Here is a 26,406-nt window from a genome sequence, read left to right as displayed (position 1 = left end):
CATTTTGACATAACTTCCTGGAGGTATCTAGTTTCCTCTCCTGAAAATCAAGGGCAGGGGAACTTCTTGAGCAGGGGTTGAAACCCGTGGACCGGAGGCCAGAATGACTATGTTTGTGCCACTTTCAAACGCACGGTGGTTTTTACACTTTTTTTTTTTTTTTTCCCGGCACTGCACAGCATGTGGGATCTGAGTTCTCTGACCAGGGATTGAACCCAGGCCCTCGGCAGCGAAAGCGCAGAGTCCTAACCACTGGATTGCCAGGGAATTCCCTACATTTTTAAGTGATTGAAAACAATCAAAAGAATGGTGTCTCGTGACGTGTGAAAATTATATGAACTTCCAGGTTTTTTGTTTTTAATTTTTGTTGTTTGCACAAATAAAGTTTTATTGGAACACACTCGCGCTTGTTTTAGGCACCCTCGGTGGCTGCTTTATCGCGACAGGGACCTTATGGCCTCAAAGCTGAAGGTATTTACGATCCTTTTCAGAAGCAGCTTGCCAGCCCCTGTCCCCGGCAATCCGCCTCCTGGGCTCTCTCCCGGCTCCCATGTTATCAGGCGGCCCAGATTCGATTCTGTTCTTTCTGGGCTCCGCTCAGGGCCCAGGAAAGGGGGAGGCCCCCGAGTTGGCCCCAGAGGGAGCCTGGGGACGGGGGGGTTGACACGTGTGCTCCCTGTACACAGGTCCTACTTGTCTGCGCCAGGATTTGGGAAAGGCCTGGTCCAGCAGAGTTACTTCTACAGATGTGTTGGATTTGGTCAAGGTGTGTTGAAAGCTGCCGTAAAAAGGCCGCTTCGGGACCATTTATTTTCTCAAGTGTTAGAGTCTTGTTGTCCTCCCAAGTTGGAGGGCCTGAGAGGTGTTTCATGGGGTCTGTAATCGTTCAAAGTGGGATGGGGTGAGGGAGGGGCTTCCGAGGCAGAGGGAAGCCCTGCCAGCCCAGAGCCAAGGTTCTGTCCTTGCGGTGGGTGCCGCCAGCCCAGCCCGGGGGGGAGCAGCTCACACCCTCCTCACTTTGTTCTGGGCAACCAGAGGGTGGGGCGAGGGTGTGTGTGGGGACAGAGGTTGGGGGAGGGATTGCTGCTGGCCAGCGGCTGTCTCCCCCCCCCCCCCATCTGGCCCCTTGTCCTCTGCGGGCTCACTTTCATCCTTCCTAAGCTGGGCAACATGTACTTCCTCCCCTCAGTCAATAGAACATGCACTTATTTATGTCTGGAATTGAGTTGTTAAAGGAAATAAAGAAAATATGGATATAGAGAAGGATGAGAAAAATCTCTTCAAGAGATGCTGTTGGCATTTTGGTATATAAAAGGTGGCGTCTTTATTTTCCAGATGTGGACGCTCTCCTTATAGCGATCATGTCCTACCTCTACCATTCTGCCCGCCCCCGCCCCCAGCGCCCAGCCCTGGTTATTCTGTGTCAAGGAAGGAGCAGGGGTTTGAGCCCTGCCTCTCACGGACTGTGTGTTGTTAGAGACACTCTTTCTCTTGCTGTGCACCTCCTCGGCGGGAATCCCAGGCGAGACCCCTCCCCACGTCTGAGTTCTGTGCAAAGCGTGTGTTCATCGCCTTTATGTTGCCTTCCTCTTGTGGGGCCGAAGCCGGAACCAGCACCCTGGACCAGTTCGGAGGATTAATCTATCACCTGCCCTGTATGGCTAACCAGTGGGCCAGGCCTGGTGCCCAGAGCTCCGCACGGAGATCCTACAGCCCAAGGTCTACACTCCAGCTCGTGGTACAGGACGTGGTCCCATCCAGTGTTCTCATCTGGGCTGCTCATTGGAGCCACCTGTGGGGAGCTGCTTTCAGGACTCGTACCTGGCCTTCCAGTTTGGTGTAATTGCCCCAGGTTGGGGCCCAGCCACTGTTCTTTGGTTAAGTTCCCAGGGTGACTTTATTTATGTTTTAATATTCATTTATTTATTTGACTGCACTGGGTCTTAGTTGCAACACGCGGAATCTTCACGGTGGCATGCGGGATCTTTAGTTGTGGCTTGCGGGCTCTTAGTTGAGGCATGTGGGACCTAGTTCCCTGACCAGGGATCAAACCCAGGCCCCCTGCGTTGGGAACGTGGAGTCTTAACCGCTGGACCACCAGGGAAGTCCCTCCAGGGTGACTTTAGCTGCGACCCTCAGTTACAGGTGGAGAGGTTGAGGTCCATGTGGGATGCAGAGGGACTTGGCTGTGGGGCAGAGCTGGGGTGGGACCCCTGGCTGTAGGACCCAGAGCTGCCTGCCACTCCTGGTTGGGCCAGCAGTTTTGTCCTGTGCTGTCCAACAACAGAGGACCAAAGTCTTTTCTGCTCAGCACACACCCGATCTGTCTTATGTGTCTGCCACCTGCAAACCTGAAGGTTTGTAGCCTTTCTGATGAGCTGGAAATATAATCCGGCTGCAGGAGACCTGTTGAGACTTGCCTTTAATTCACCATGTCTCTTTCATCCTGGCTTGAGAGCCAGGAGAGTTTGGATGTTACATTTTTATCTTGTTTTTCACATCAGCTCCTACAGGGTCCTCTGTCATCACAGCCACATCTTATCCTGATTGTGTGTTTCAGGTGGTTAAGGCGTTTTTATGTTTGATAGTAGTTTTCTCCTCTGTGGCTTTTGTGGTTGATGCTTTTAATCAGTGCTGACTCTTCATGAAAAAGATTTAACTTTTACATCTCAGAGTAAACAGCCACTAGTGTGTCTGGTGTTGGGAAGCATCTTAGAGCTGTAGGCTCAGACTTAGACCCAGAAGCGTCCTCAGAGTTCACCTGGTGCTGACCGAGCAAGAAATTAGTCCACAGACAAGCGGGAGGCTTTGCCCAGGGCTTGCAGTACGTTGGCTGTCCAGCCTTTTGGAACTGAGCTCCGCATCAAGGGTGTGAACTGGTGCCTCCCCGTCCTACATCTTGGCAGACATTACTAATCAATGAGCCCATCCCGGGTCGGAGACCCACACCTTGGTATTCCAGGCAGCTACTGCTAGTCGATCAGCAATGGTGAGAGAGAGGACACCTGTTTGTCTTGCCTGCCCCTCTCAGCCCAGCATCCATCCCCAGGTAGGGGAGGCAGTGGGGAAGAGCCCCTGAATGGCCCCATCACTGAAAACATCACTCATCCAGCTGCCCCAGTGAGCCGTGGCTTTGTTAGGTGGCCTCGGCAGGCGCAGACGCTGCTGGGGCCCATCCTGTTCCAGGCAGTTCAGGCCCGTGGCTGGTTCAGCCCTACGTCTGCCATCCTGCAGGTGATCAACATCGACGGGACAAAGAGGCGGACGCTCCTGGAGGACAAGCTCCCACACATTTTCGGGTTCACGCTGCTGGGGGACTTCATCTACTGGACCGACTGGCAGCGGCGCAGCATCGAGCGTGTGCACAAGGTCAAGGCGAGCCGGGACGTCATCATCGACCAGCTGCCCGACCTGATGGGGCTCAAGGCTGTGAATGTGGCCAAGGCCGTCGGTGAGTCGGGTCAGCCTCCAGCCGTGGGTCAGCCATGCCACAGGCTCATGGCTGCCCTTTTGGTGCACAGGCAGCCCAGTTGGAGGCCAAAGCTGGGGGTGTAAGTGACCGGCTGGGGCACCACTCTGGGGCTGGACAGCACAGGAGATGGTGAGAATATTGGTCCAGGACCAGTGGCATGGGGGTGGGGTATCGACCAGGCATGGTGACTGGGCACTGCTGGCAATAATTGTTCTCACGATGGCTAACACTTGCGGAGCGCCTGCTGTGTGCGAGGCTGTGGCTAAGCGCCTTAGTGCCCAGGGCAGCCCTCTACGTGAATTACGACGTGGCCCTATTTGCGCTGGGGAGAGGGTGGCAAAGCCGTGTAGCTAATGGGTGGCCGAGCTCAGGACTCATGCCCGGGTCTGCCTTGACCTCGTGGCTGGGCTGAGCTGTGATTGTTGTCCAGTGTGACAGGCTGGACCCTCAAGCACACACCAGGATCTGCAGAAAGCCCCCTTAACACAAGGATTTGCCTCTTTATAAATATGATTCCCAGTGCAGGTCGACAGGCTACGCTGGGGACAGTGGTGTCCAGCTGTGGTGGGAGGACAGATGGGGGGACGGGACTGTGGGCTCTGTGGCGGCAGGGACCCTGTCCCCAGCTAGGGCCCTGCACCCAGCACTGCACCTACACATCAGAGACACTCAGCAACCCTTTGCTGGAGGGAGGGAGGGAGGAAGGACCAGAGAGGCCCCAGTGCTTGCCCTTAAGTCTAGTGGGTGAGACACCCCTTAGTTAGCTCTGCTGCCAGGCTGGTGACTACAGTTGAGGTGTTAGAATATGAGGGAGGGCACTTGAGCTTGGAAGTTAGGGAGCAGGTGGGGGTCAGGGTTTGCCCGGCAGAAGGGACAGCTGAGCAAAGGTCTGGAGGTGAGGCCGTGGGCGGAGACCCTGGGGGGATCTAGTGCATCTTGGTCTCTGGGAGAGGCCTTTAGTCACAACCTGCACTCCTGAGACAAGGCGATGGAATCAACACACTTAGTTTACCAGCGCCTTTGAAAACACGTTCCTCATCCACTGTGGAACGTGAGGTCCCCCGGTTAGTGAGTGTCTGAAAAATAAAAAAGAAAACCCTAGAGATAAGAAACATGATATATCCATTGGGTGTGATTTAAAGTTGAGAAATTGGACCCCTCCCTCCCTCTTTCCCCCTCTCTCATGTAGGGATTTACTGGGAAAGATGGGGGAGAGGATTCTTTTTCTAGCTGAAATACTTAACACTAAATTAAAGCCAATTTTAACAGCACTGCAGCAGATGAGTGAGACTAACGGCCTGGCCAAAAATACACGAATGCTAAGTACAGTCTGCTACAATAAGAAAGAGGCGCCTTTGGCCGTCCTGGGTGCATCTGAGTTCGAGGGCACCGAGAGTGCCGGAAACGGGAGGAGGAACTGTCTGGGTGGCGTCTCGGGCTGCGGCCCGGTCAGCAGGCCGGGAGTCCAGGCCCAGCGGGGTGGGGGCGGCAGGGGGTGCGATTGTCCCCAGGTCGCCATGAGGATGGAGGAGTCCAAGTGCGGAGATGCCCTGGGCCCAGAGCCAGCCGTTGTTACGTGCCTTCCCCGTGCCTGGGGAGGCCCTGGGTTTCCATCCACCCACCTGCTGTCCCTGTGTGACGTCTGGCAGAAATGAAGCCTCGTACAACCGTGGAGCCACTGCCCACCCCCTCTTTGCTGGGCCTCTGGCGTCTAGAGCCTGTGTCTTTCCGTCCAGGGACCAACCCGTGTGCAGACAGGAATGGGGGCTGCAGCCACCTGTGCTTCTTCACGCCCCGCGCCGCCAAGTGCGGCTGCCCCATCGGCCTGGAGCTTCTGAGTGACATGAAGACCTGCATCGTCCCCGAGGCCTTCCTCGTGTTCACCAGCCGGGCCGCCATCCACAGGATCTCCCTGGACACCAATAACAACGACGTGGCCATCCCGCTCACGGGCGTCAAGGAGGCCTCTGCCCTGGATTTTGACGTGTCCAACCATCACATCTACTGGACTGACGTCAGCCTAAAGGTACGGCAGCTGGGCGTCCTCCCTGTGCACCCTTCCCGTGAATACCTACCTGGTGATGGTATCGCCTCAGAGGCTGAAAAAAGGTTTTCTTCCTTTTTTTAAAAAAAAAAAATTATTTATTTGGTTGTGTGGGGTCTTAGTTGCGGCAGGCGGCGCCTCAGCTGCAGCTCACGGGCTCCCCAGTTGTGGCACATGGGCTCCTTAGTTGCGGCACGTGGGCTCCTTAGTTGTGGCATATGAACTCCTAGTTGCGGCATGCGGGCTCCTTAGTTGTGGCATACGAACTCCTAGTTGCGGCATGCATGTGGGATCTAGTTCCCCAACCAGGGATTGAACCCGGGCCCCCAGTGTTGGGAACATGGAGTCCCATCCACTGCACCACCAGGGAAGTCCCTTCTTTTTTTAATGGTTTGTTAAAATTGAAGTTTACTTGCTGTACAGTATAAGTTACAGGTGCACAATAGAGTGAGTCACAATTTTTAAAGGCTATACTCCATTTATAGTTATTATAAAATACTGGCTACATTCCCCGTGTTGTACAATATATCCTTGTAGCTTATCTTATACCTAATAGTTTGTACCTCTTACTCTCCTACCGTGACGTTGCCCCTCCCCTTTCCCTCTCCCCACTGGTAACCACTGTATCTGTGAATCTGCTTCTTTTTTGTTGTATTCACTAGTTTGTTGTATTTTTTAGGGTTGCACATATAAGTGATATCGTACAGTATTTGTTTTTCTCTGTCTGAATTATTGCACTTAGCATAATACCCTCCCAGTCCATCCATGTTGTTGCAGATGGCAACATTTCATTCTTTTTTATGGCTGAGGAGTATTCCCTTGTAGAAGAAGTTGGGGTTTTTTTTTTAAAGAACTATAGGGAATTCCCTGGTGGTCCAGTGGTTAGGACTGCACACTTCCACTGCAGGGGGCACAGGTTCGATCCTTGGTCGGGGAACTAAGATCCCGCAAGCTACACAGTGCTGCCAAAAAAATAAATAAATTTTAAAAATTTAAAAAAATAAAAGAACTATAATATTTATTGTAACTCGATTCACACCATTAGAACATTAGTGAACCTGTGTTAATAAATAAGCACGAATGATTACAATGAGCAGGTCCAGTGGACACACAGGTGGCCATTTCTAGAGTGATTGTGTGTCCGTGTATTTTTCGATTCACCCCACCCACTCCCTCACGAGCGCCCACTTACTTAGCAAGCTCTTTCTTTGTTCCGGGTGCTAACATAAGCATCCTGGATGAATACAGGAAAGCCTCTTTCATCTTCTAAAGCAGGGTTTGGCATACTGGTCCGTGGCCTCTGTGTTTTGTCAATAAAGTTTTATTGGGTCACACTGGTGCCCACTTGCTCATGGATCGTCTGCACCTGCTTTTGTGCCACTGGGTTGTGACGGATCCACATGTCCTGTGACACCTGAAATATTTACAGAAAAGGTCTGCTGACCCCTGTTCTAAAGTACCGGACAACTCAAACAGTTTAATCGCCTATCTTTTATTCTACTGTTGGTATTACATGGCTCTTAAAGATTTTTCTGATTTTAAGAGTCACAGGGTTCATCGTAGAAAGAGAGAAAAGTATATTATACAGAAAAGTATAAAGAAGAAAATAAAAACACCTACATCCCCACCATCCCAAGTCAGCCATTGATGTCATTTTACTGCATTTCCTTTGAGTTTTCCCCTATGTTAGTATTTCTCATAATCACAATCATATGCTACGTAGAATTCTGTATCCTGGTTTTTTCCACATCCCATTATAACAGGTATTTTATCAGCCTGTTACAAACTCTTTAACATAATTCTTTAAACGTGTAAAATATTCCAGTGTACGTATATTCCTTATCATACTTAACCGTTCCCTTATTTTATTTATTTTTCTTATTTTGCGGTACGCGGGCCTCTCACTGCTGTGGCCTCTCCCGCTGCGGAGCACAGGCTCCGGACGCGCAGGCTCAGCGGCCATGGCTCACAGGCCCAGCCACTCCGCAGCACGTGGGATCTTCCCGGACCGGGGCACGAACCCGTGTCCCCTGCATCGGTAGGCGGACTCTCAACCACTGTGCCACCAGGGAAGCCCCGTTCCCTTATTTTAAATGTTCTTCCAGTTTTTTCCGACTCCAAATGATACCACAGTGACAGGCATCTCTGTGGGTAAAGCCTCTTCTGTGTTTTCATTCCTATGGATAAAGTTTCAGGAGGAAGATTACTGGGTGAAAGGATACAGTGATTTTTTTTTTTTTAAGGTTACAACTATTTTGAAGGGTCATGATACCTATATATATATATAATATAGCTTATATATAATGATATATTTTTATAATTATATACTATTATATAAAATATTTTTACATATTTTTAAATGAAGTATATATTTTATATGTATTACCAAATTGTTTCTTCTAAAAAGGTTGTATTTTGCTGCTTTTCAAATGTTCCTTCAAAAACTCAAATGTTGGGAAAAACTTAAAATAAAATATAAAATAAAAAGAATAAAACCTCGAATGTTGGTGATTTGGTCCCGGGTGTGATCAGTAGTTGCTCCAGGAGACATCTGCAGAAACTCTGGTTTCTAACCGTGTCCCTTTCCTCCTCACCTGCTCCCAGACCATCAGCCGGGCCTTCATGAACGGGAGCTCCGTGGAGCACGTGATCGAGTTTGGCCTCGACTACCCGGAAGGCATGGCCGTCGACTGGATGGGCAAGAACCTCTACTGGGCGGACACCGGGACCAATAGGATCGAAGTGGCCCGGCTGGACGGGCAGTTCCGGCAGGTCCTTGTGTGGAGGGATCTGGACAACCCGAGGTCGCTGGCCCTGGACCCCACCAAAGGGTAAGGACCATTTTTGTCCAGCAGGCGTGTCCCCGTCACCTCTCTACACCAGCCAGTGCATTGATGACCTGAGGCCGCGGCAGACGGCTGCCCACCTGGCGCTCTGCGGTTGGAGCAGTAACGACCGCTGCTAGCTTTGAGGTGGCCGGGGCCGGCGGGACCCTTGGAGGTCATCTGGTTCATTTCATAGAGGGGACACTGGGGCCCAGAGCAGCAGGCAGGAAGGGAAGCCTCTGTATCAGGCACCGCATGGGGCACTCCCAGAGGGGTCATCTCATCTGGGCGTCCAGGGGCCCTGCAAGGGGTGGGTGATTTGACAGATGCAGAAACTGAGGCTCAGAGAAGCTCAGTGATTTACTGAAGGTCACATAACTGGTTAGAGCAGGGCTGGGCCAGGAAGTCCCATGCAGTCCTTTCTAGGCTCCTGTCCTGGGCTTCTCCCCTCCTGCTTCTTGCTGGCCACTTAGCGGCGGTTTAAAACCCACCTTGCAAGCTTGCAAGGCACATGCTTTTATGTGTCAGGCAGCCTGGGGGCCCTGCCCTGGGGCCAGAGAGGCCAGGGTGGAGTCTTCCTCTGCACTCAGTGCTCAACCCATAAAGCATCAGTGGTGTGTAGGGAGCGCTCCGAACCCTGCCTGCCACGTGCTCTTTCAGGGAAGGGAAGATTTCGGCAGAACAAAAAGAAAGGTCCAGGTTTTAGCGAAAGAACCAGTAAAACGTACACAATTCTGGAACGGGGATTCCTTCCCCGGAGCCACTGCTGAAGAGAGAGGAGGGAGGACCCGTTGGTGGAGACGGCAGAGCTGAGTTCGAGTCCTGACCCTACGATGCCTGTTGGCCTCAGCGTCTTGTTTTCTACCTTCTTTAAGGAGAGGAGACTGTACGCCGCGATTTGCCCACGTGCTTCCTGCCCGTCCCGGTCACCCTGGCATCCTGTCCAGCTTAGTTAGCGTTTGTCCCTGACACAGGTGTCCCAGCCTGGATGTCGTGTTGCACGGTCACCCTGTCCGTGCACCCGAATGGGAATATCAGGGCTTAGCTTGCAGGGGGGCTGCTGTGGGACCCCAGGAGGCAGCATGTAGCTCCGTGACTGCTCCCAGAGGGATGGTGGGGTGGAGGGGCCTCCGAGGGTCTCACCTCTTCCCTGCTTCCTGCAGGGATGCCATCGGCACAGCCGCGGAGATGGCAGCAGGTGTGCCCCCTGCCCTGCCGTGAGGGTGGCCGTGCCTGAGCCTGCCCCGCCCTGCTCCCATGTCTTCCAGCTATATCTACTGGACCGAGTGGGGCGGCAAGCCCAGGATCGTGCGGGCCTTCATGGACGGGACCAACTGCGTGACGCTGGTGGACAAGGTGGGCCGGGCCAACGACCTCACCATCGACTACGCCGACCAGCGTCTCTACTGGACGGACCTGGACACCAACATGATTGAGTCATCCAACATGCTGGGTGAGGGCCGGTGCGTCCTGCCGCCAGGGGGCGTCCCTGCCCTGGGCGTTGGCCATGCTCAGCCCCCATAGGGCTGTGCCCTTGGGCCCACCAGGCCCAAGCCCCACAGGAGGTGCGGCCACGCCCCGGGTGCTGACCCAGCCTCGCCCCCTCCTGAGGGTTGTCCCTTTCCGCCCCTGGTGCTGTTGCTGCAGATGTGTCAGTAGAGACCCCAGTGACAGCTGTTCCCTACACACCAGCTGAGAGCCGGGTCCCGGCCAACCCTGTGCCAGGATTCTAATCTGACCCTACACCACATAGCGTAGGTTTTCGGTGATGGCGAAACTGAGGCCCACGGAGGTCGTGGGACTTGTGTAAGGTCACAGAGTGCCACTCAGACCCCACGGCCACGTGCTGCAGCTCCATCTGACCCTGAATACCTGCTGGGCGCTAGGCATTGTTCTGGGACCACTCAACACCTGGGATTAGGTTAAAAACAAAAAAACCCTCGCTCCAAGCCACCCAGCAGTGAGGGCAGGACTTGAGCCTAGAAATCACATGACTCTGGACTTCTTGCAGGGGGTGGTTATATTAGCTCTCCTGGGTGATACCACATGACGGGGCTGCCCTGTGCGACCGAGAGAATTTGGCTTCCTTCCTAATCACTGCTGCTGCCGCCACCTGTGGTGGGTGTGGTTGTGCCCATTTTACAGATGAGGAAACTGAGGCATAGGTGGGCCGAACGGCTTGTCCCCAGGTACTGTGTGAGCAGAGCCAGGACTAGAAGCTCAGTGGCCTGGTTTCTGCTTGCGGCGGGCTGCACCCCCCCCTGCATGCTGACTGTCCTGGTGTATGAGGCCAAGAGCAAGGCTTGAATGTGTCTTTGAGACTGCCACCCCCAGCCCCACAGGGAATTACAAGAGGCTGGTGCCAGGTGGGAAACCAGTCACAGCACAGCTGTGGTTGCCCGAAATAATCAAGCTCCCTGATTACCCCAGAGTAAAGACACACTGGGAGGAAAAGCAGCAAAAACCCTGGAAACCCCCTCGACTCTGCAGGTTGAGGGTGGTCGTGTGCGTCCAGTCAGGCCGTTTTCAGCCGTATTCCCACTGAATGGTGTAGACGTGCAGGGAGCACTTGGTTAATAACAGGGGAGGCCCCGGGCAAGGGAAAGGTGGGAATGTTGCCTGGCGTGGCGCGAGTGGGCATGGAGCGTGAACCTGGGGCCCCGCCATCCTGGTTGCATTCTTGGCCTTGCCACTTGCTGTGTGACTTGAGCCAGGTGACTTAACCTTTCTGTGCCTCGGTCCTCTAATGCCGATGGTCCCTTCCTCCTACAGCTGCTACTGTGAGAATTAACTGAAGGCACTTCTCATCAAGTCTGGAGCACAGTCACTGCCCTCTGAGTGTTTAGTTAATGATCGTTGTTGTTGGAAAAGTCCACTGCGAGTCCCAGTCCAGGGCCCGGGGTGGAGTGGGGGCGGGCAGCGTGTGCGTGACAGGCAGTCAGGGAGCACCTTTATTTCAGAACTATCTTCTTTCTAATGATAAAATAATCAGCTTAGAAAATTTCTAAAAACGCAGAAAAACAGGAAGCAAAATTTTAATTATCCATTATTTCGCCAGTCAGTAATAATGTATATTCATCTGTTGGCATATTTCTTTCCAGTCTCAAAATTTTTTTGATTGATTTTTTTAAGCAAATATTTTTAACTGTTCATCTCTGAAGACTTTTTTCACTTTTTTCCTTTCTAAAAATCATTTTGAAAACATTATTTCAAATCGTGCCACATATGATTTTCATTTGGCTTTCTCCCACTCCTGTACAGGAGGAGCATGTCCCCAGGTCACCAATAGGTTTTCACTGGTACCGTTTTTACTGTGAAATAGAGCATACGTGAGGTATTCATACAACACACACACTTTGACAAGTGAAGACTTAGAAACCCATGCCCAGGTGGAGGGACAGAACTTGTCGAGTGTCACCGGGCCCTGCACCTGCTCTCCCTCCCTCATGCGGCCCTGAGCCTGCGTGTTGCCGCAGTAGTCCCAGCAGGTGCACACAGGTGTGTGCTCTGCGTGTAACTGCTCGGCGGGTCATGTGATCAGACCCTGGTTCGTTTCACAAGCCCTCTGCTGCTGGCGAGAGAATGGCACCAGCGTTCCCAAATGAAAGCAAGGTGTGGGCAGGGCTACCTTCCATCTGGAGGCTCTAGAGGAGAATCCATTGCCTTTTCCATCATCTGGGGGCTGGCTGCATCCTTGACTCGTGGCCCTTCCTCCATCTTCAAAGCCAGCTGTATAGCCTCCACCAGCCTCTCTCTCACTGTCCTGCTCCCTCTTACAAGGACGCTAGTGTTTGCGCTGGGTGCACTGGGATAATCCAGAATCATGTCCCCATTTCAAAATCCTTAATTTAGTCACACCTGCAAAGCCCCGTTTGCCGTGTGAGGTACTATATTCAGAAATCCTGGAGATTAGGATGACCTCTTTTGGGGGGAGAGGGGGAATGTTCTTCTGCACGTAGTTTTTATCAAGCACTTAATTTGTGCCGGCATTTTGACCATTCTACATGCATGATCTCATTGAATATTTATCACAATTATATCACGAACCTCATTGTTTTTTTATCATAATTTATTACATTTAATTATCATGGATACCCATGAGGGCACTGTTACAAATAACCATTTTGGGACTTACCTGGTGGTCCAGTGGTTAGGACTTGGCGCTTTCACTGCCGTGGCCCTGGGTTCGATCCCTGGTTGGGGAACTAAGATCCCACAAGCCACATGGCGTGCCCCCCCTCCAAATACCCATTTTTCAGATGGGGAGACTGAGAGTCAAGAAGTTTACATAGCTTTCCCAAGGTCACATGCTGGTCAAGGGAGAAGCGAGGGGGCCCAGGCTGACTCCAGAACCTGGTTTCAACCACTGTAGTAGACTGCTAGGCAGAAGGTTTTATTTTATCAATATTTAAAATTTTTATTGACATATATATACAGTCAAGTACAAAAAAGTAGTCATGGGGCTTCCCTGGTGGCGCAGTGGTTGAGAGTCCGCCTGCCAATGCAGGGGACGCAGGTTCGTGCCCCAGTCCGGGAAGATCCCACATGCCACGGAGCGGCTGGGCCCGTGAGCCATGGCCGCTGAGCCTGCGCGTCTGGAGCCTGTGCTCCGCAGTGGGAGAGGCCACAACAGTGAGGCCCGCGTACCGCAAAAAAAAAAAAAAAAAGTAGTCAAGTTGGAGAATTTTTACATACAGATACTTGTGCATACGCAGAGGCATCAACATAGCCTGTGTAGCTCCCACGCAGATCAAAGTAGGGAAGTTTCCAGCCCTCAAAAGGCTTTTGGTCAATCTCACCAGCCTCCTCGGGTCAGTGCTGCCCTGACTTCTATCTGTGTGTACTAGCTGTGCTGTTCTAGAACTTTCTATCACTGTGACCGCACAGAGTGTGCTCTTCAGCATCTGGATTCTGTCACTCAGTGAAAGTCGCCCACATTGTTGTTATTCTTTTTTATCATTTTATCATTTTATTCTTTTTTATCATTTCCATTGTATGAAGATCCTACCTTTTTAAAAAAAATTTTTTATTTTATAAAGTTACATTTAATTTATTTATTTATTTTTGGCTGTGTTGGCTCTTCGTTGCTGCGCGTAGGCTTTCTGTAGTTGCGGCGAGCGGGGGTACGCAGGCTTCTCCTTGCGGTGGCTTCTCTTGTTGCAGAGCATGGGCTCTAGGTGTGCGGGCTTCAGTAGTTGTGGCACGCCAGCTCAGTAGTTGTGGCTCGCAGGCTGTAGAGCACAGGCTCAGTGGTTGTGGCGCACGGGCTTAGTTGCTCTGCGGCATGTGGGATCTTCCTGGACCAGGGATCGAACCTGCGTCCCCTGCATTGGCAGGTGGATGCTTAACCACTGAGCCACCAGGGAGGTCCCAAAGATCCTACCATTTTTTAATTCATCCTACTATTTTTTTTTTTTTTTACTTTGGCTGTGCTGAGTCTTAGTTGCGGCACGTGGGATCTCTTAGTTGCGGTATGCGGGATCTTTAGTTGTGGCATGTGGGCTCTTAGTTGCGGCATGTGGGATCTAGTTCCCTGACCAGAGATCAAACCTGGGCCCGCTGCATTGGGTGCTCGGAGTCTTAATCACTGGGCCACCAGGGAAGTCCCTAATCCATCCTACTATTGACGGACATTTGGGTTGTTTCCTGTTTGTGGCTGTTACACATAGTTGCTGCCGTGCACATTCTCTTCTGTGTTGTTTGGGTGGATGCTGCACGCATTTCTCTTGTGCTGCAAGAGGGGAATTGCCTGCCCTCAGGGCAGGTGCACATCCAGCCTCAGTGGACCCTGCTCGTTTCCCAAAGTGGTCACATGCTTTGTGAGCCCGACGCAAGTGGCCAGGCTGCAGGTTGAGCTGGTTCAGCCACAGGACGCCCGTGCGGTGCCGTTGCTGACTCGGTACCCGTGTGTCTCCATGCAGGTCAGGAACGGGTCGTGATTGCCGATGACCTCCCGCACCCCTTCGGCCTGACGCAGTACAGTGATTACATCTACTGGACAGACTGGAACCTGCACAGCATTGAGCGAGCCGACAAGACCAGTGGCCGGAACCGCACCCTCATCCAGGGCCACCTGGATTTCGTGATGGACATCCTGGTGTTCCACTCCTCCCGCCAGGATGGCCTCAATGACTGCATGCACAACAATGGGCAGTGTGGGCAGCTGTGCCTCGCTGTCCCCAGCGGCCACCGCTGCAGCTGTGCCTCACATTACACCCTGGACCCCAGTAGCCGCAACTGCAGCCGTAAGTGCCTCGCTCTGCCCCTGTCCCTCACTCCCACATTAGATCATCAGTCTGACTCTGGCGGTTAAGGTGGAAAGAAGCTTTTTATCTGGGGAAACCTTGGTGCACATGGGCAGTCGGGCAGGTTGTGCACTGCACATGTTGCCTAATGTTACCTGGAGGCTCAGGCTGGGTGGAAGACCTGTTGCTTCATCAAGACACGAGTAGGTGGTCCAAGCCCTCAGCGGGCACGTCGCATGGGAGGCTCTTTGGATGTGAAAAACAGTCCCTGGGGGAGAGCACCCACTTCTAGGGCCAGGCATTGTTCCAAGTGCTTTTTATGGCCCTTAATCCTCCAGCCTATGGGGTAGGGAGTATCACTGTCCCCATTTCACAGACTAGGACCCTGGGCACAGAGATGTGTAGTTACCCACCCAAGGCCACACAGCTGGTAAGACTTGAACCAGGTTTGGATCCAGGCAAGCTGGCTCCAGAGTCCCTGCCCTGACCCCTTGCGTGTGGCCCCATGTCCACGGTGTAATCCTCACACCGACCTTCTAAACGAGGTAGGCCTTTTCACTTTCAATTCTAAGAAAAGCGAGGTTCAGAGAGCCTGAGAGTGACTTTCCCATGGGCCCGCAGGGAGAACAGGTGTGTCCTGTTGGCAGGCTTTTCTCCTGTGACATCAGCAGAGAGCTAGTTATAACTCGGCCTCTGTGCAGCGCTAGACAGTTTGTAAAGCTCTCTGTCATCCGGGCATTGTGTGAGCCTCTCGCAGCCCTGGGCCTTAAGAGGACTGAGCTTCCTTGGCCCAATTATGTGGATGAGGGACCTACAGCTTCGAAGGGTTAAGGGGCTTGGTCGAGGCCCCAGGCTGGTATGTGATGGGCCTGGGGCCACAGCCTGGGATTCCCCACTCTTGGGCTCCCTTTGGTCCTGTTGTCCTTGCCACTGGGGGCCATAACCTTGAAGGGTCAAGCGGAGGTGCAGGTCACCCTCTGCCCAGAGGGGATGTGACTCGGGTGCTGGCTCCCAAGGCCGGCAGACCCAGGGCTGTGACTTGGATTCATGTGGCCCAGCTGTAACTCTGACGTGGCTGCAGCTGGTGGCCTCTACACATCCTGGGTCCCGACAGCCCTGAGGAGTGTCCCCTCCCGGTGTCACTGTTCACGTCACACGGGTTTCAGCCATTCCCTGGAGCACGTAGAAGCCCCTGGCGAATCCCACCGTCACCAGAGCATCACACACACTTATGGGTGGGAGCTGGATGTTCACTACCTTTCCCTCCCTCTGACTTAAGTCTTGATAATCTGAAAAGAAGTGGATATCTAGTTTTAAAATAACACACACACTTATAAAATATGGAAACAGCAGCGACGTGTAACATGGAGAATTAAATTACCCATAGTCCACCCCCAAGAACCAGTTTTGTGTCTTTCCAGCCTTTTTCCACGTACATCTCGTAGGTGCGCACGCAAATCTACTTTTTACCAGAAAATGGAAGGCCGTCCTCCCTGCCCCACTCCCTGTTCGGCTCCCAGACGCTGACGCGCGCCCGCCCCCGTTTGCCTCTCTCCAGCACCCACCACCTTCCTGCTCTTCAGCCAGAAGTGTGCTATCAGCCGAATGATCCCTGATGACCAGCACAGCCCAGACCTCATCCTGCCGCTGCACGGGCTGAGGAACGTCAAGGCCATCGACTATGACCCGCTGGACAAGTTCATCTACTGGGTAGATGGGCGCCAGAACATCAAACGAGCCAAGGACGATGGGACCCAGGTAAGTGTGCTTTCGGGGGGGCGCAGGGGGCCCTTCCACGAGGGGCTCGCACTGGCGGCTCCCAGGCTACCGCCCCCTTTTCTTAGCAGAGGGGGTGCCAAGAGGGCACAGTTTGGGGTAAACAGTGATTGGGCTCCGATTATGTCATTGCCAGGTATAAGGCTGAGCCGTGTGAGACCCTTAGACTGTGATTCTGTGTAGAAACTGGATTTTGCAGCTGTTTAAGTAGCAGTGGTGGGCGTCAAACCCCATGGGGTTTTTTTTCCTTTCCATAGTGGTTCGGTGCAGGGATAGTTGATGTTGGTTATTCTAGATTTATCTTTTATTTCAGGGGAGTTGGATAGTCAGTTCTGTTATAATGCAATGTACATGTGTCTGAAAATCACTGCACTGTACAGAATCGCCCAGTACAGACCACGGGTCTGATGGGGGAAAGGGGGCTAGGTGTGCAGCCCTCAAAAGGCCATCAGTGACAAACTGAAAAAAAAGAGAGGAACCTGGCAATACAGGGGCCCTGTCCTTCGAATGGTAAATGGTTCGGTACACAAATGCTCCAGCAGATATGGCTCTTGACGCTGAAAAGACCTGAAGCTGGCGGAGGACATGGGAGTCGGAAGGTTGCAGCTTGTGGGTTTTTGTGGAACGCGGAAGGAGGGTTGTCTGAGATGGGACATATCGTTGTGACCCCGGCGTGGATGGCGTGGCTCCCAGTGCCCGGGGGCTGGGGGTCGCTGGAGGCATGTGTGTTTGTGGGCCCCTGCTCGGTGCGGTGCTGCTGTGTGCTCCGCACTTGCCTAGGGTTTCTCCTGGGTGCAGTTGTGCAAAGTGAATGCGAAACCTGCTCTCTGCTCAGACTGTCCCTGATACATCACTGCATGGGGACGAATACATGTTTTCCAGACGTGAGTCTAGCAGAACTGACTCCTTTTCTGTGTTAGGTGTTTGTGACCCGTGCCAGGAAGGACACTGTCACTGAAGCCTCGGGGCACACCCGGCATATCCAGCCATGTGACAGGGAACTGTGGCCAGAATTCCAGTAGGACGTGCCCGGCTGGTCATGCCAGTTTCTAAAGACGCCTTTCACAAAAGCTACCGAACCCGATGGTCTCTTTCTCAATCGAGGGGTCAGTGTGACAGCTTATGTCGTCGTGGTGAAATCTTGATACTGTTAGAACAGCGATGCAGATGCTCGTGTGTGGAGATTTTCAGAAGAGTTTTGTGTCTGTAACGTAGGTGTTTCTCTTTCCTACCCTGAACCGGGTGCCAGTGCTGCCTGTACGACTGGGCCTCACTTTCGACAACATACTTCATCCACCCACGATGTAAAGTTAACAAGTCGTCCTTTGACGTCTGTGTCCTTGGTTGATGGTAAAGCCCCAGCTGTGCCCGAGCAGCTATGATTATCATCTCTGTGGGAGCAGAGCCTGGCGGAAACGGTGGGAATGGATTTCTTTCGTCCCACCCTGGGCGCAGGTGACAGTCACTTTGAGTCCTTTGGAGAACAGGGAGTGTTAATTGGTGGACCATGGCTTCCTGCTGAGAAAGTTGCTGGGGCACAAATTACCTTAAAGTCCCCTGGAGAGGCGTCCTTTTGCATTCTTGTATGGTGTCCAGCAGGAGTGGGGGAAGACTTTGAAGAAAAAGCCCTTCTAGGAACACTTAATCTGGAAAATATTCATTTCCCTTCCTGTGTCTCTTGCTAAACTCCACCCTCTGGTGGCTTTGGTTATTAGGGGTGCCACCCCACCTCCAAGGATGGTATTCTTAATTATCATCTACTTGGCTGTCGTTTTTCTATTTAATTTTTGATTCTTTTATTGTGGTAAATCTACGTTACATAAAATGGGCCATTTTAACCATTTTTAAGTGTGCAGCTCCATGGCATTAAGTACATTGATATTGTTGTACACCCGTCACCCCCATCCATCTCCAGAGGAAACTCTGTCCCCATTAAACCCTAACTCTCCATCCCCCGCATCCCCCCAGTCCCTGGCGCCCACCCTCCTGCCTTCTGTCTCTCTGCATCTGACAGCACTAAGTTCTTTATATAAGTAGAATTACCCAGTATTTGTCCTTTTGTGACTGGCCTGTTTCACTTAGCACAGTGTTCTCAAGGTTCATCCACATCATAGGAGGTATCAGAATTTTCTTCCTCTGTACGACTGAATAACCCTCCATTGCTGTATAGAAGACATTTTGCTTATCTGTCCGTCCATCAGTGGACGCTGGGCTTGCATCCGCCTGTGAGCTGTTGCTGCAGACTTTCCCACTGGGTTAAGTACCACTTTGTACTGGGGAGGGGGCGGGGTGTGGATTGTGACGTTGAATCGGATTCTGCTAAGATTTTTTGCACCGGCCTTGGTGCTGTTCCTCATGGTAAAATTGGAGTTTGGGTTTTATAGAACCGGCCAGCCGTGTAGAGTTTACCTCCTCGTTCCCGTGTGCCTGGGGTGGGGCGTGGGCGGTGTGTTGTTACAGCACGCACTTTTTTCTCACTGGTTGTTCCGATGAGCGTGTGCCCGGGTCCCACACACCCGCCCTCCGCAGGGAGCCTGGCTCTGGCCAGGGCTAGCTGGAATCTTGCTTTACTCCCGGGCCATCGGCTGCACTGGGCTGTGGTCTTTGGCCAGAGAGCTCTGTGGCTCTTGGGAAAGGAATGTGCCGGCTGGAGTCGACGCCTGGCTCCTAGGGCCCACAGCTCCTGGGGGTGGGGGTGTTGTTACCTGCAGAGATGCGAGTGACGTGCTTCCAGCTGCCCAGCAGGGCTGGACCAGAGGCTGCTGTGTGTGTGTTTGGGGGCGGGTGGTTCCTCTCCAGCTGAGTCCAAGAGGCTGGGCCTGGGGAGGGGGGCTTCTTTTTGGCTGCAAGGCCCCTCTTGACCACCAGGAGACTTCTTGTTTTATTGACTGCTGAAAAGAGGTATATTAAGAGGGTCTGCAATGAGCTGTGATCAGAACATCATCTAAAGATGATTCCCTTCTCAGAGGAGGAACTTTTCATCCAAACTGTTGGTGGCAGCAGCCCAGGAGCTTGGGAAGCCCCTTTGCACCAGGTCAGGTCACCTGAGAACCCAAGGGGACCAGATCCACCAGGGAATCGGCCTCTAGCCTGTGAGGGACGTGAGGGAAGCTCTGGGCACTCTCCTTCTCCTGCATCAGTTCATGAAACAAGGTCCCCTTTAAAGGGATTCTCTGTCGGTGGCTCCGAAAGCCAGGGCTCATCCCTGAGAGGCAGCAGACGGCATGGAGTCCAGCAGCGCTCCCGGGAGAGGTTTGGGGTGGAGACCCGCAGGGAGTGTGAGGGGGAAAACAGACCCCGCGAGGGGCACGTGCTGCCCCTGGGCTCCTGGTAGGCGCTGCGGGGCAGCCCTGCACCCTCACCTGGCCTTGAACCCCTGGCCTGTCTCCCTCAGGGAAGAGGCTGTGAGAGGTGGACCTCTGTGCTGGACACCTATTGTCCTGGCATCCTAAATTTAAAAAACAAGATTTGAGGGCCTTCACTCTGGAGAACAGTATGGAGTTTCCTTAAAAAACTAAAAACAGAACTACCATATGACCCAGCAATCCCACTACTGGGCATGTACCCTGAGAAAACCATGATTCAGGAGGCGTCATGTACCACAGTGTTCATTGCAGTTGTGTTTACAATAGCCAGGACATGGAAGCAACCTAAGTGCCCATCGACAGATGAATGGATAAAGAAGATGTGGCACATATATACAATGGAATATTACTCAGCCATAAAAAGAAACGAAATTGAGTTATTTGTAGTTAGGTGGATGGACCTAGAGACTGTCATACAGAGTGAAGTAAGTCAGATCAGAAAGAGAAAAACAAATATTGTATGCTAACACATATATATGGAATCTAAAAAAAAAAAAGAAAATGGTTCTGAAGAACCTAGGGGCAGGACAGGAACAAAGATGCAGATGTAGAGAATAGACTTGAGGACACGGGGAGGGGGAAGGGTAAGCTGGGACGAAGTGAGAGAGTGGCACTGACATTTATACACTGCCAAATGTGAAACAGATAGCTAGTGGGAAGCAGCCGCATAGCACAGGGAGATCAGCTCGGTGCTTTGTGACCATCTAGAGGGGTGGGATAGGGAGGGTGGGAGGGAGACGCAAGAGGGAGGAGATATGGGGATATATGTATACGTACAGCTGATTCACTTTGTTATACAGCAGAAACTAACACACCATTGTAAAGCAATTATACTCCAATAAAGATGTTAAAAAAAAAATCCAAGGGAAGGAAAAAAGATAAAAAAAGATTTGAGGGCCTTAATCCAAAAGTCTGAGTCTAAGGAAACAAGAAGTGAGAAGATGTCTTGAGCCGGGGCCTGTGATCCCGGGCTGACCGCTCAGCTGCTGGGCGGTCCCTCTGTACGTGCGGGCGCAGGCTGGCCAGCCCGGGTGGGGTGATGACCAGGCAGCCGGGTCCAGTGCCGTCACTGGTGGCGGGGCCCAGCTTCGGAGCCCATGGGCTAGAGCTCTCCTGGAGGCTGTTGGGGGGATCAGCTTCACTCTCAAGCGGATGTGTGGGCAAGAGCTGGTTTGAAAGGAAAGGTTCCCAGACACGGTTGGGCTTTTGACATTTGCTCTGCACGCGGCCACAGGCCTCCGCCCTCCCCACCGTGACTTCAGCCGGTGCTCGTTTCTTACCACCCTACAGCCCTTCGTTTTGACCTCTCCGAGCCAAAGCCAGAACCCGGACAGGCAGCCGCACGACCTCAGCGTGGACGTCTACAGCCGGACCCTGTTTTGGACGTGCGAGGCCACCGACACTATCAACGTCCACCGGCTGAACGGGGAAGCCATGGGCGTGGTGCTCCGCGGGGACCGCGACAAGCCGAGGGCCATCGTCGTCAACGCCGAGCGAGGGTGCGGGGCCGCGCGGGTGGGGTGCTGCACCCGCTGGGCTGTGCCAGGGGCCCCTCCCGTGAATGCCGGCTTCTCGGGCCAGGAGGGATCTTCCACCCCCGACACTCCCATCTGCAGCCGGAGTGGGGCAGGGAGACACCAGCTCATTCCCAGGCATGGCAGGGAGGCAGAGACGCCCAGGGATGGCCTGGACTGAAAGCCTGTGCAGGGGAGAGGGCTTTGCTGAGAGGCACAGGCAGGATGTGATTCATAGGTTTCATCCCATCCCATCCAACTTGAACCCTATTCAACCATCCCTTCCATAGTGTCCCACGTGGTGGTGGGTTACTCACTTGCCTAGGGGAGGTCACTACCTGACTGGGAGCTTCTTCCTTCCCTGAAGCTCCCTGATGGGCCCTCAGGTTCTCTGGTAGGTGGGAGAGCACCTGAGACACGTTGACACATGTGGAGGGTCCCAAAGGGAAGGACCAGGGCGGGAGGGTGAGGGGGCCGAAACCACATGACATGAGATTGGGAAATAAAGCCAATCGGGGAGGATTTGGGGGTGGAAGGCAGGAGGATGGTGACCACCTCAGGTACCCGCAGGGCTGCCGTTCAGGGCAGGAATCAGACTCATCGAGGCACTGTGTGCTGAAGCTTGTGCCCGGGGACCGCCAGGCAGACCTGAGTTCAAATCCCGACTCTGTCACCTACTGCCTATGTGACCTCAGGCAGGTGACGTGACCTCCCAGGGATTCAGTTTCCTTGTGAGGACAGCGGGGAGTACCAGCCCTGCAGCCCCCGGGGGCTCAGTTACTGAAGACGGTTCTTTAGGAATCAAAGGAGGGGGCGTGTACTAGTCCCAGGGGCTGCCGCAAGTGACCACAGACTGGGGGCTTGAAACACGGAGGTCTATTCCCTCGCTGTTCCAGGGGCCAAAGTCAAGGGTGGCAGGGCCGTGCTCCCACTGGAGTCTCTAGGGGAGGTTGCTTCCTGCCTCTCAGCTTTGGGGGCCCCGCATGCTCCTTGGCTTGTGGCCGCGTCCCTCCACTCTGCCTCCGTCTTCATGTGGGCTTCTCTCTGTGTCCGTGTGGCCTCTTCTCTCTCTTGAGGCCACTCTCACTGGTTGCGGGCCCACCCTAACCGGGGCGGCCTCATCTTGATACTTAGTTACATCTGCAAAGACCTTGTTTCCAAGTAAGGTCATATTCCGAGGTTCCAGGTAGACATGAGGTCTTGGGGGACATTTTCCACCTCCTCCAGGGCCTGACCTTTCAGCTCCGCATCCAGCCCCTAGAGGCTGGGGTCGTATGACTGGTCACTTTCCGAAGCCCCGCTGGGTGCCCGCAGGGTCTGGGGCCGGTCTCTCTGGTGCTTGGCTGAGGACGTAGCGGACGCAGTGCCCGTCCTTTACCTGCTGTTCTCTCGCAGGTACCTGTACTTCACTAACATGCAGGACCGAGCAGCCAAGATAGAGCGCGCGGCCCTGGACGGCACCGAGCGCGAGGTCCTCTTCACCACGGGCCTCATCCGCCCCGTGGCCCTCGTGGTGGACAACACGCTGGGCAAGCTCTTCTGGGTGGACGCCGACCTGAAGCGCATTGAAAGCTGCGACCTGTCAGGTGCGCTCCCTGGAGCCTCCCCGAGGATCGGTCCCTCGGCGGCCACCACGTCTGACCCGCCAGGACGCCCGCTGTCCTGGTCATCAGTCCTGGCATAGCAGTCACCACGGTTGTGGGGGACCTACTGCGAGCAGGCACTGGGCTGGGGCTTTACCATGTATAGTGCCCCCGCCCCGTTCCAGGATGTGGGTCCCAAGTGATCCCCAGGTGGCAGGGGCTGACGAGGCTCAGAGAGGGTGAGCCAGCTGTGCAGGGCCCCCAGCGTCGGGTGGAAGAGGAGTCCGACCGCTCTGCCCCCAGTGCCCATGCTCTCAGCTCCTCTGCCGTGGCCGCCTCAGTCCGGGAGGCCCCTGGGCCAGAGAGGAGTGAGAATCAGTGCTTAAAGGGGCTTTTCTTCCGGAAGTTGGGGTGGGCTGGGGGCAGGGGAGGCACCGTGCTTGCCGGGGGCCAGCGACTGGGGCCACGGCCCTGGCCAAAGGGCAGCCCAGGTAGAAGCAGGGCTGTCCGAGAGGTGGCCTCAGATCTGCCTAATTCCAGGGAACGTGCCCCAGCCCCCAGCCCTGGCCAGAGCCCGGCGTCCCCCAGGCTCCCGGCAGCCCACCCTTCTCCCGAGGCAAGCGTGGGCTGAGCTCTAGGGGTCAGCTGCCACTCAGGGGGAGCGCCTCCCTCTTGCAGGGGCCAACCGCCTGACCCTGGAGGATGCCAACATCGTGCAGCCTGTGGGCCTGACTGTGCTGGGCAGGCACCTCTACTGGATCGACCGCCAGCAGCAGATGATTGAGCGCGTGGACAAGACCACAGGGGATGCGCGGACACGAGTCCAGGGCCGTGTCGCCCACCTGACCGGCATCCACGCCGTGGAGGACATCAGCCTGGAGGAGTTCTGTACGTGGCGGGTGGGCAGCGGGCAGCAGGCAGCGGTGTGTGCGGACACCGCCGAGGGGAGGCTGGGCCTCTTCACAGAGCACAGCGGCCCCTGAACTGCCCCCCTGGAATAAGGCAGGAGGACAGGCCAATGTGAGAGTTGTAGGACTGAGATCCTCTTTTCTTTCTTTCTGTCGGCCAAGTCTACTCTCGGCTCCTGGAGGCCACCCTCAGGCCCTCTCCCCATCAGTGACAGACCGAACCTCTCTGACTTCCTTTTCCGCCAGCTGGAACCCACTCCGCTTTCCAAGGGCTTGCGATTAGATCTGGCCCAGTTTTAGACGAGTCTCCCTTTAGATTGACTCCAAATCAACTGATTAGTAACCTTAATTATATCTGTAAATCCCTTCTGCTGAGTAAGGTAGCATAATAGCTCCTCACATCCTCCCCAGCTGGGGAGTCGGGTAGGACATTTAGGGGGCATTTTAGGATTCTGCCTGCCACAGTCTGGCTGTGCCCAGGGGCCTGGGAGAGGGACGACGTCGGTAACTGGGACCTCTGGTTCCTCTACCCACCTCCGTATATGTGGATATGGAGGGGTGTGTGTGTGTGTGTGTGTGTGTGAAGTGTCTACCTCTCCCTCTGTCTTCTCGCTTTTCTCTCTTCATTCAGTAAATACACCTGGGCTGCCAGCTGGGTGAGCAGAGCCATCACTGTCCTTGTCCTGTGATGCCCACGGTCTGGCCCCACCAGCCTCACCCCAGCCCATTACTGTTGGCCTCCTGCCTCGGCCACACCGTGTGTTGACTGTTCTGCACCCCAGGTCCCGTGCTCAGCATATTATTACATTACATGTGTTATTTCACAATAATTCTACTTTACAGCTGAGGAAAGTAGGGCTCAGAAAGGGTACTACCTCCCCCTGTCACCTAGCCAATAAACCTGATGGGGCTTGGATTTGAGGCCAGAGCCCAAAGTTTAGCCACTGGGATTTTTTTTTCTGTTGGGCTCCCTGCTCAGGATGAGGGGCATGACCTCTGAATCGGTCACTTCTGTGTTGACTGTTGGGCAGTGGGTTCTGTCCTTGTGGGTAATCAGCTGGATCCTGGATAAGTGAAGTCACTAGGAACTAGCTTCCGGATAACCGAGGCACCCCACGCCTCTGGGTTGGAAAGCCTGCGTTCACCTGGCCCCTTACACCATCCTCAGCCAGGTCCCGGTTCCTGGTTGTTGCTGGCAGATGGTCAGAATGGTGAATGCTGAGCCCACCAATGTCGAGACCCACTGCCTGCTGGTGTCGGCAGAAAGCCAGGCTCATTGCCCGGCAGCTCCTTGGAACCGAGCGGCTGGAAGGGCCAGGAGACGTTCAGTGAGCAGATCTGAGGTTGGAGGCCGGGTGCTAATGAGTGCTGATGTGTGGGGTCTAGGGTGACAGGGAGAGGCTCCTCGTTTTGGGTGAGGGCGGGAAGTCCTTGGGTGAGCTCTGCCGTGTTGATTTGGGACGTGGGCCATCCATCCTGCCTCCCCACAAGATCCCACAACTAGACTCTAAACCAGGGGTGGCACTCTGCAGCCCGTAGGTCTGTGTCATCCTGGCTGCCTTTGCTTTGCGGCTGGCCGACAAGGAGTCATGGTCACCTAGATAGGTGGCCTAGCCCATGAAACCAAAATTATTCGCTTTCTGATTCTTTATGGCAAAAGTTTGCTGACCCTGCTCTAAACCGTGACTCTGTCATTTTGAAAACACCTAATCCTCAGGGTTGAGGAGGAGAAACTATGATTTGCCTTTGGGGGTCCGGGTGAGGAGCAGAGTGCTTTGCGCCATTTCCTCTCACCTGAGGGAGCTCAGCCACCCTCCCAGCCTCCTAACCATTGTCAGGGTGTTGGGCACATGAAGTTAATTGAATTGAAATGTTCAAGTTCCCAGGGTTCAACACCCTTATTATTTTAACTTCCATGTGTATTAGTTTCCTGCAGCTGCTTTAACAAGTCACCACAAATTGGGTGACTTAAAGCAACAGAAGTGTATCCTGTCACAGTTCTGGAGAAATCCAAAATCAAGGTGTCTGCAAGGCTGTGCTCCCTCTGGAGGCTGGAGGTGGGGGTGGGGAGGCAGAGGAGGGGATGGTTCTTTGCCCCTCCCACTTCCTGTGGTTGCCGGTGTTCCTTGTGGCTGCATCATTGCAGTCTCTGCCTTTGTCATCACATGACCTTCTCCCCTGCCTTCATCTCTTATGTCGTCTCTTATAAGGACATTTGTCAGTGCATTTAGGGACCACACAGACAATTCAGAATTAGACCCCATCTCAAGATCCTTAACGTGACTACGTCATTTGCAAAGACCCTTTTCCCAAATAAGGTCCCATTCACAGATTCCAGGCATTAGGAAGTGGACATATCTTTTGGGGGGCCACCACTCAGCCCACTACACCATGAGAGACAGACACACAGGTGGGCAGTGTAGCATGATGGTAGTGGGCACAGTGGGAGCTGGTGCAGACAGGCTGGGGTATGATGTAAGGAAAGTTCTATAAGTGCTTTTGGCCTCCGTTTCCTCATCTGCAGAATGCAGTGTCAACAGAAACAGACTCCATAGGCTGCCCTAAGAATTAAGTGTGAGGATCCCCCACACTCCTACTGGAGTGCCAGTTCTTGTGAGTTCCTGCCCGGCATGCATCCCCTCCGTCCTCCAGGCCACAGTCCTGAGGTAGGAGG

At 53.8% G+C, this 26,406-nt stretch overlaps 1 protein-coding gene across 1 annotated transcript in view; it reads left to right on the top strand.

Moving 5' to 3' along the window:
• The window catches only part of LRP5 (LDL receptor related protein 5), a 109,805-nt gene that overhangs the window by 66,136 nt on the left and 17,263 nt on the right, over positions 1–26,406 (top strand). The window contains exons 8-16 of the mRNA XM_079928957.1: positions 3,235–3,451; positions 5,209–5,498; positions 8,121–8,347; positions 9,610–9,794; positions 14,263–14,586; positions 16,145–16,344; positions 21,018–21,226; positions 22,637–22,827; positions 23,503–23,712. Coding sequence (XP_079785083.1) covers positions 3,235–3,451; positions 5,209–5,498; positions 8,121–8,347; positions 9,610–9,794; positions 14,263–14,586; positions 16,145–16,344; positions 21,018–21,226; positions 22,637–22,827; positions 23,503–23,712 — 2,053 coding nt within the window. The remainder of the gene's footprint in view (positions 1–3,234; positions 3,452–5,208; positions 5,499–8,120; positions 8,348–9,609; positions 9,795–14,262; positions 14,587–16,144; positions 16,345–21,017; positions 21,227–22,636; positions 22,828–23,502; positions 23,713–26,406) is intronic.

Source organism: Stenella coeruleoalba (genome assembly GCF_951394435.1).
Source record: "Stenella coeruleoalba genome assembly, chromosome: 8".
Lineage (NCBI taxonomy): Eukaryota > Metazoa > Chordata > Mammalia > Artiodactyla > Delphinidae > Stenella > Stenella coeruleoalba.
The sequence above is the reverse complement of the archived record's forward strand: the minus strand, read 5'-3'. Positions and strand labels throughout refer to the sequence as shown.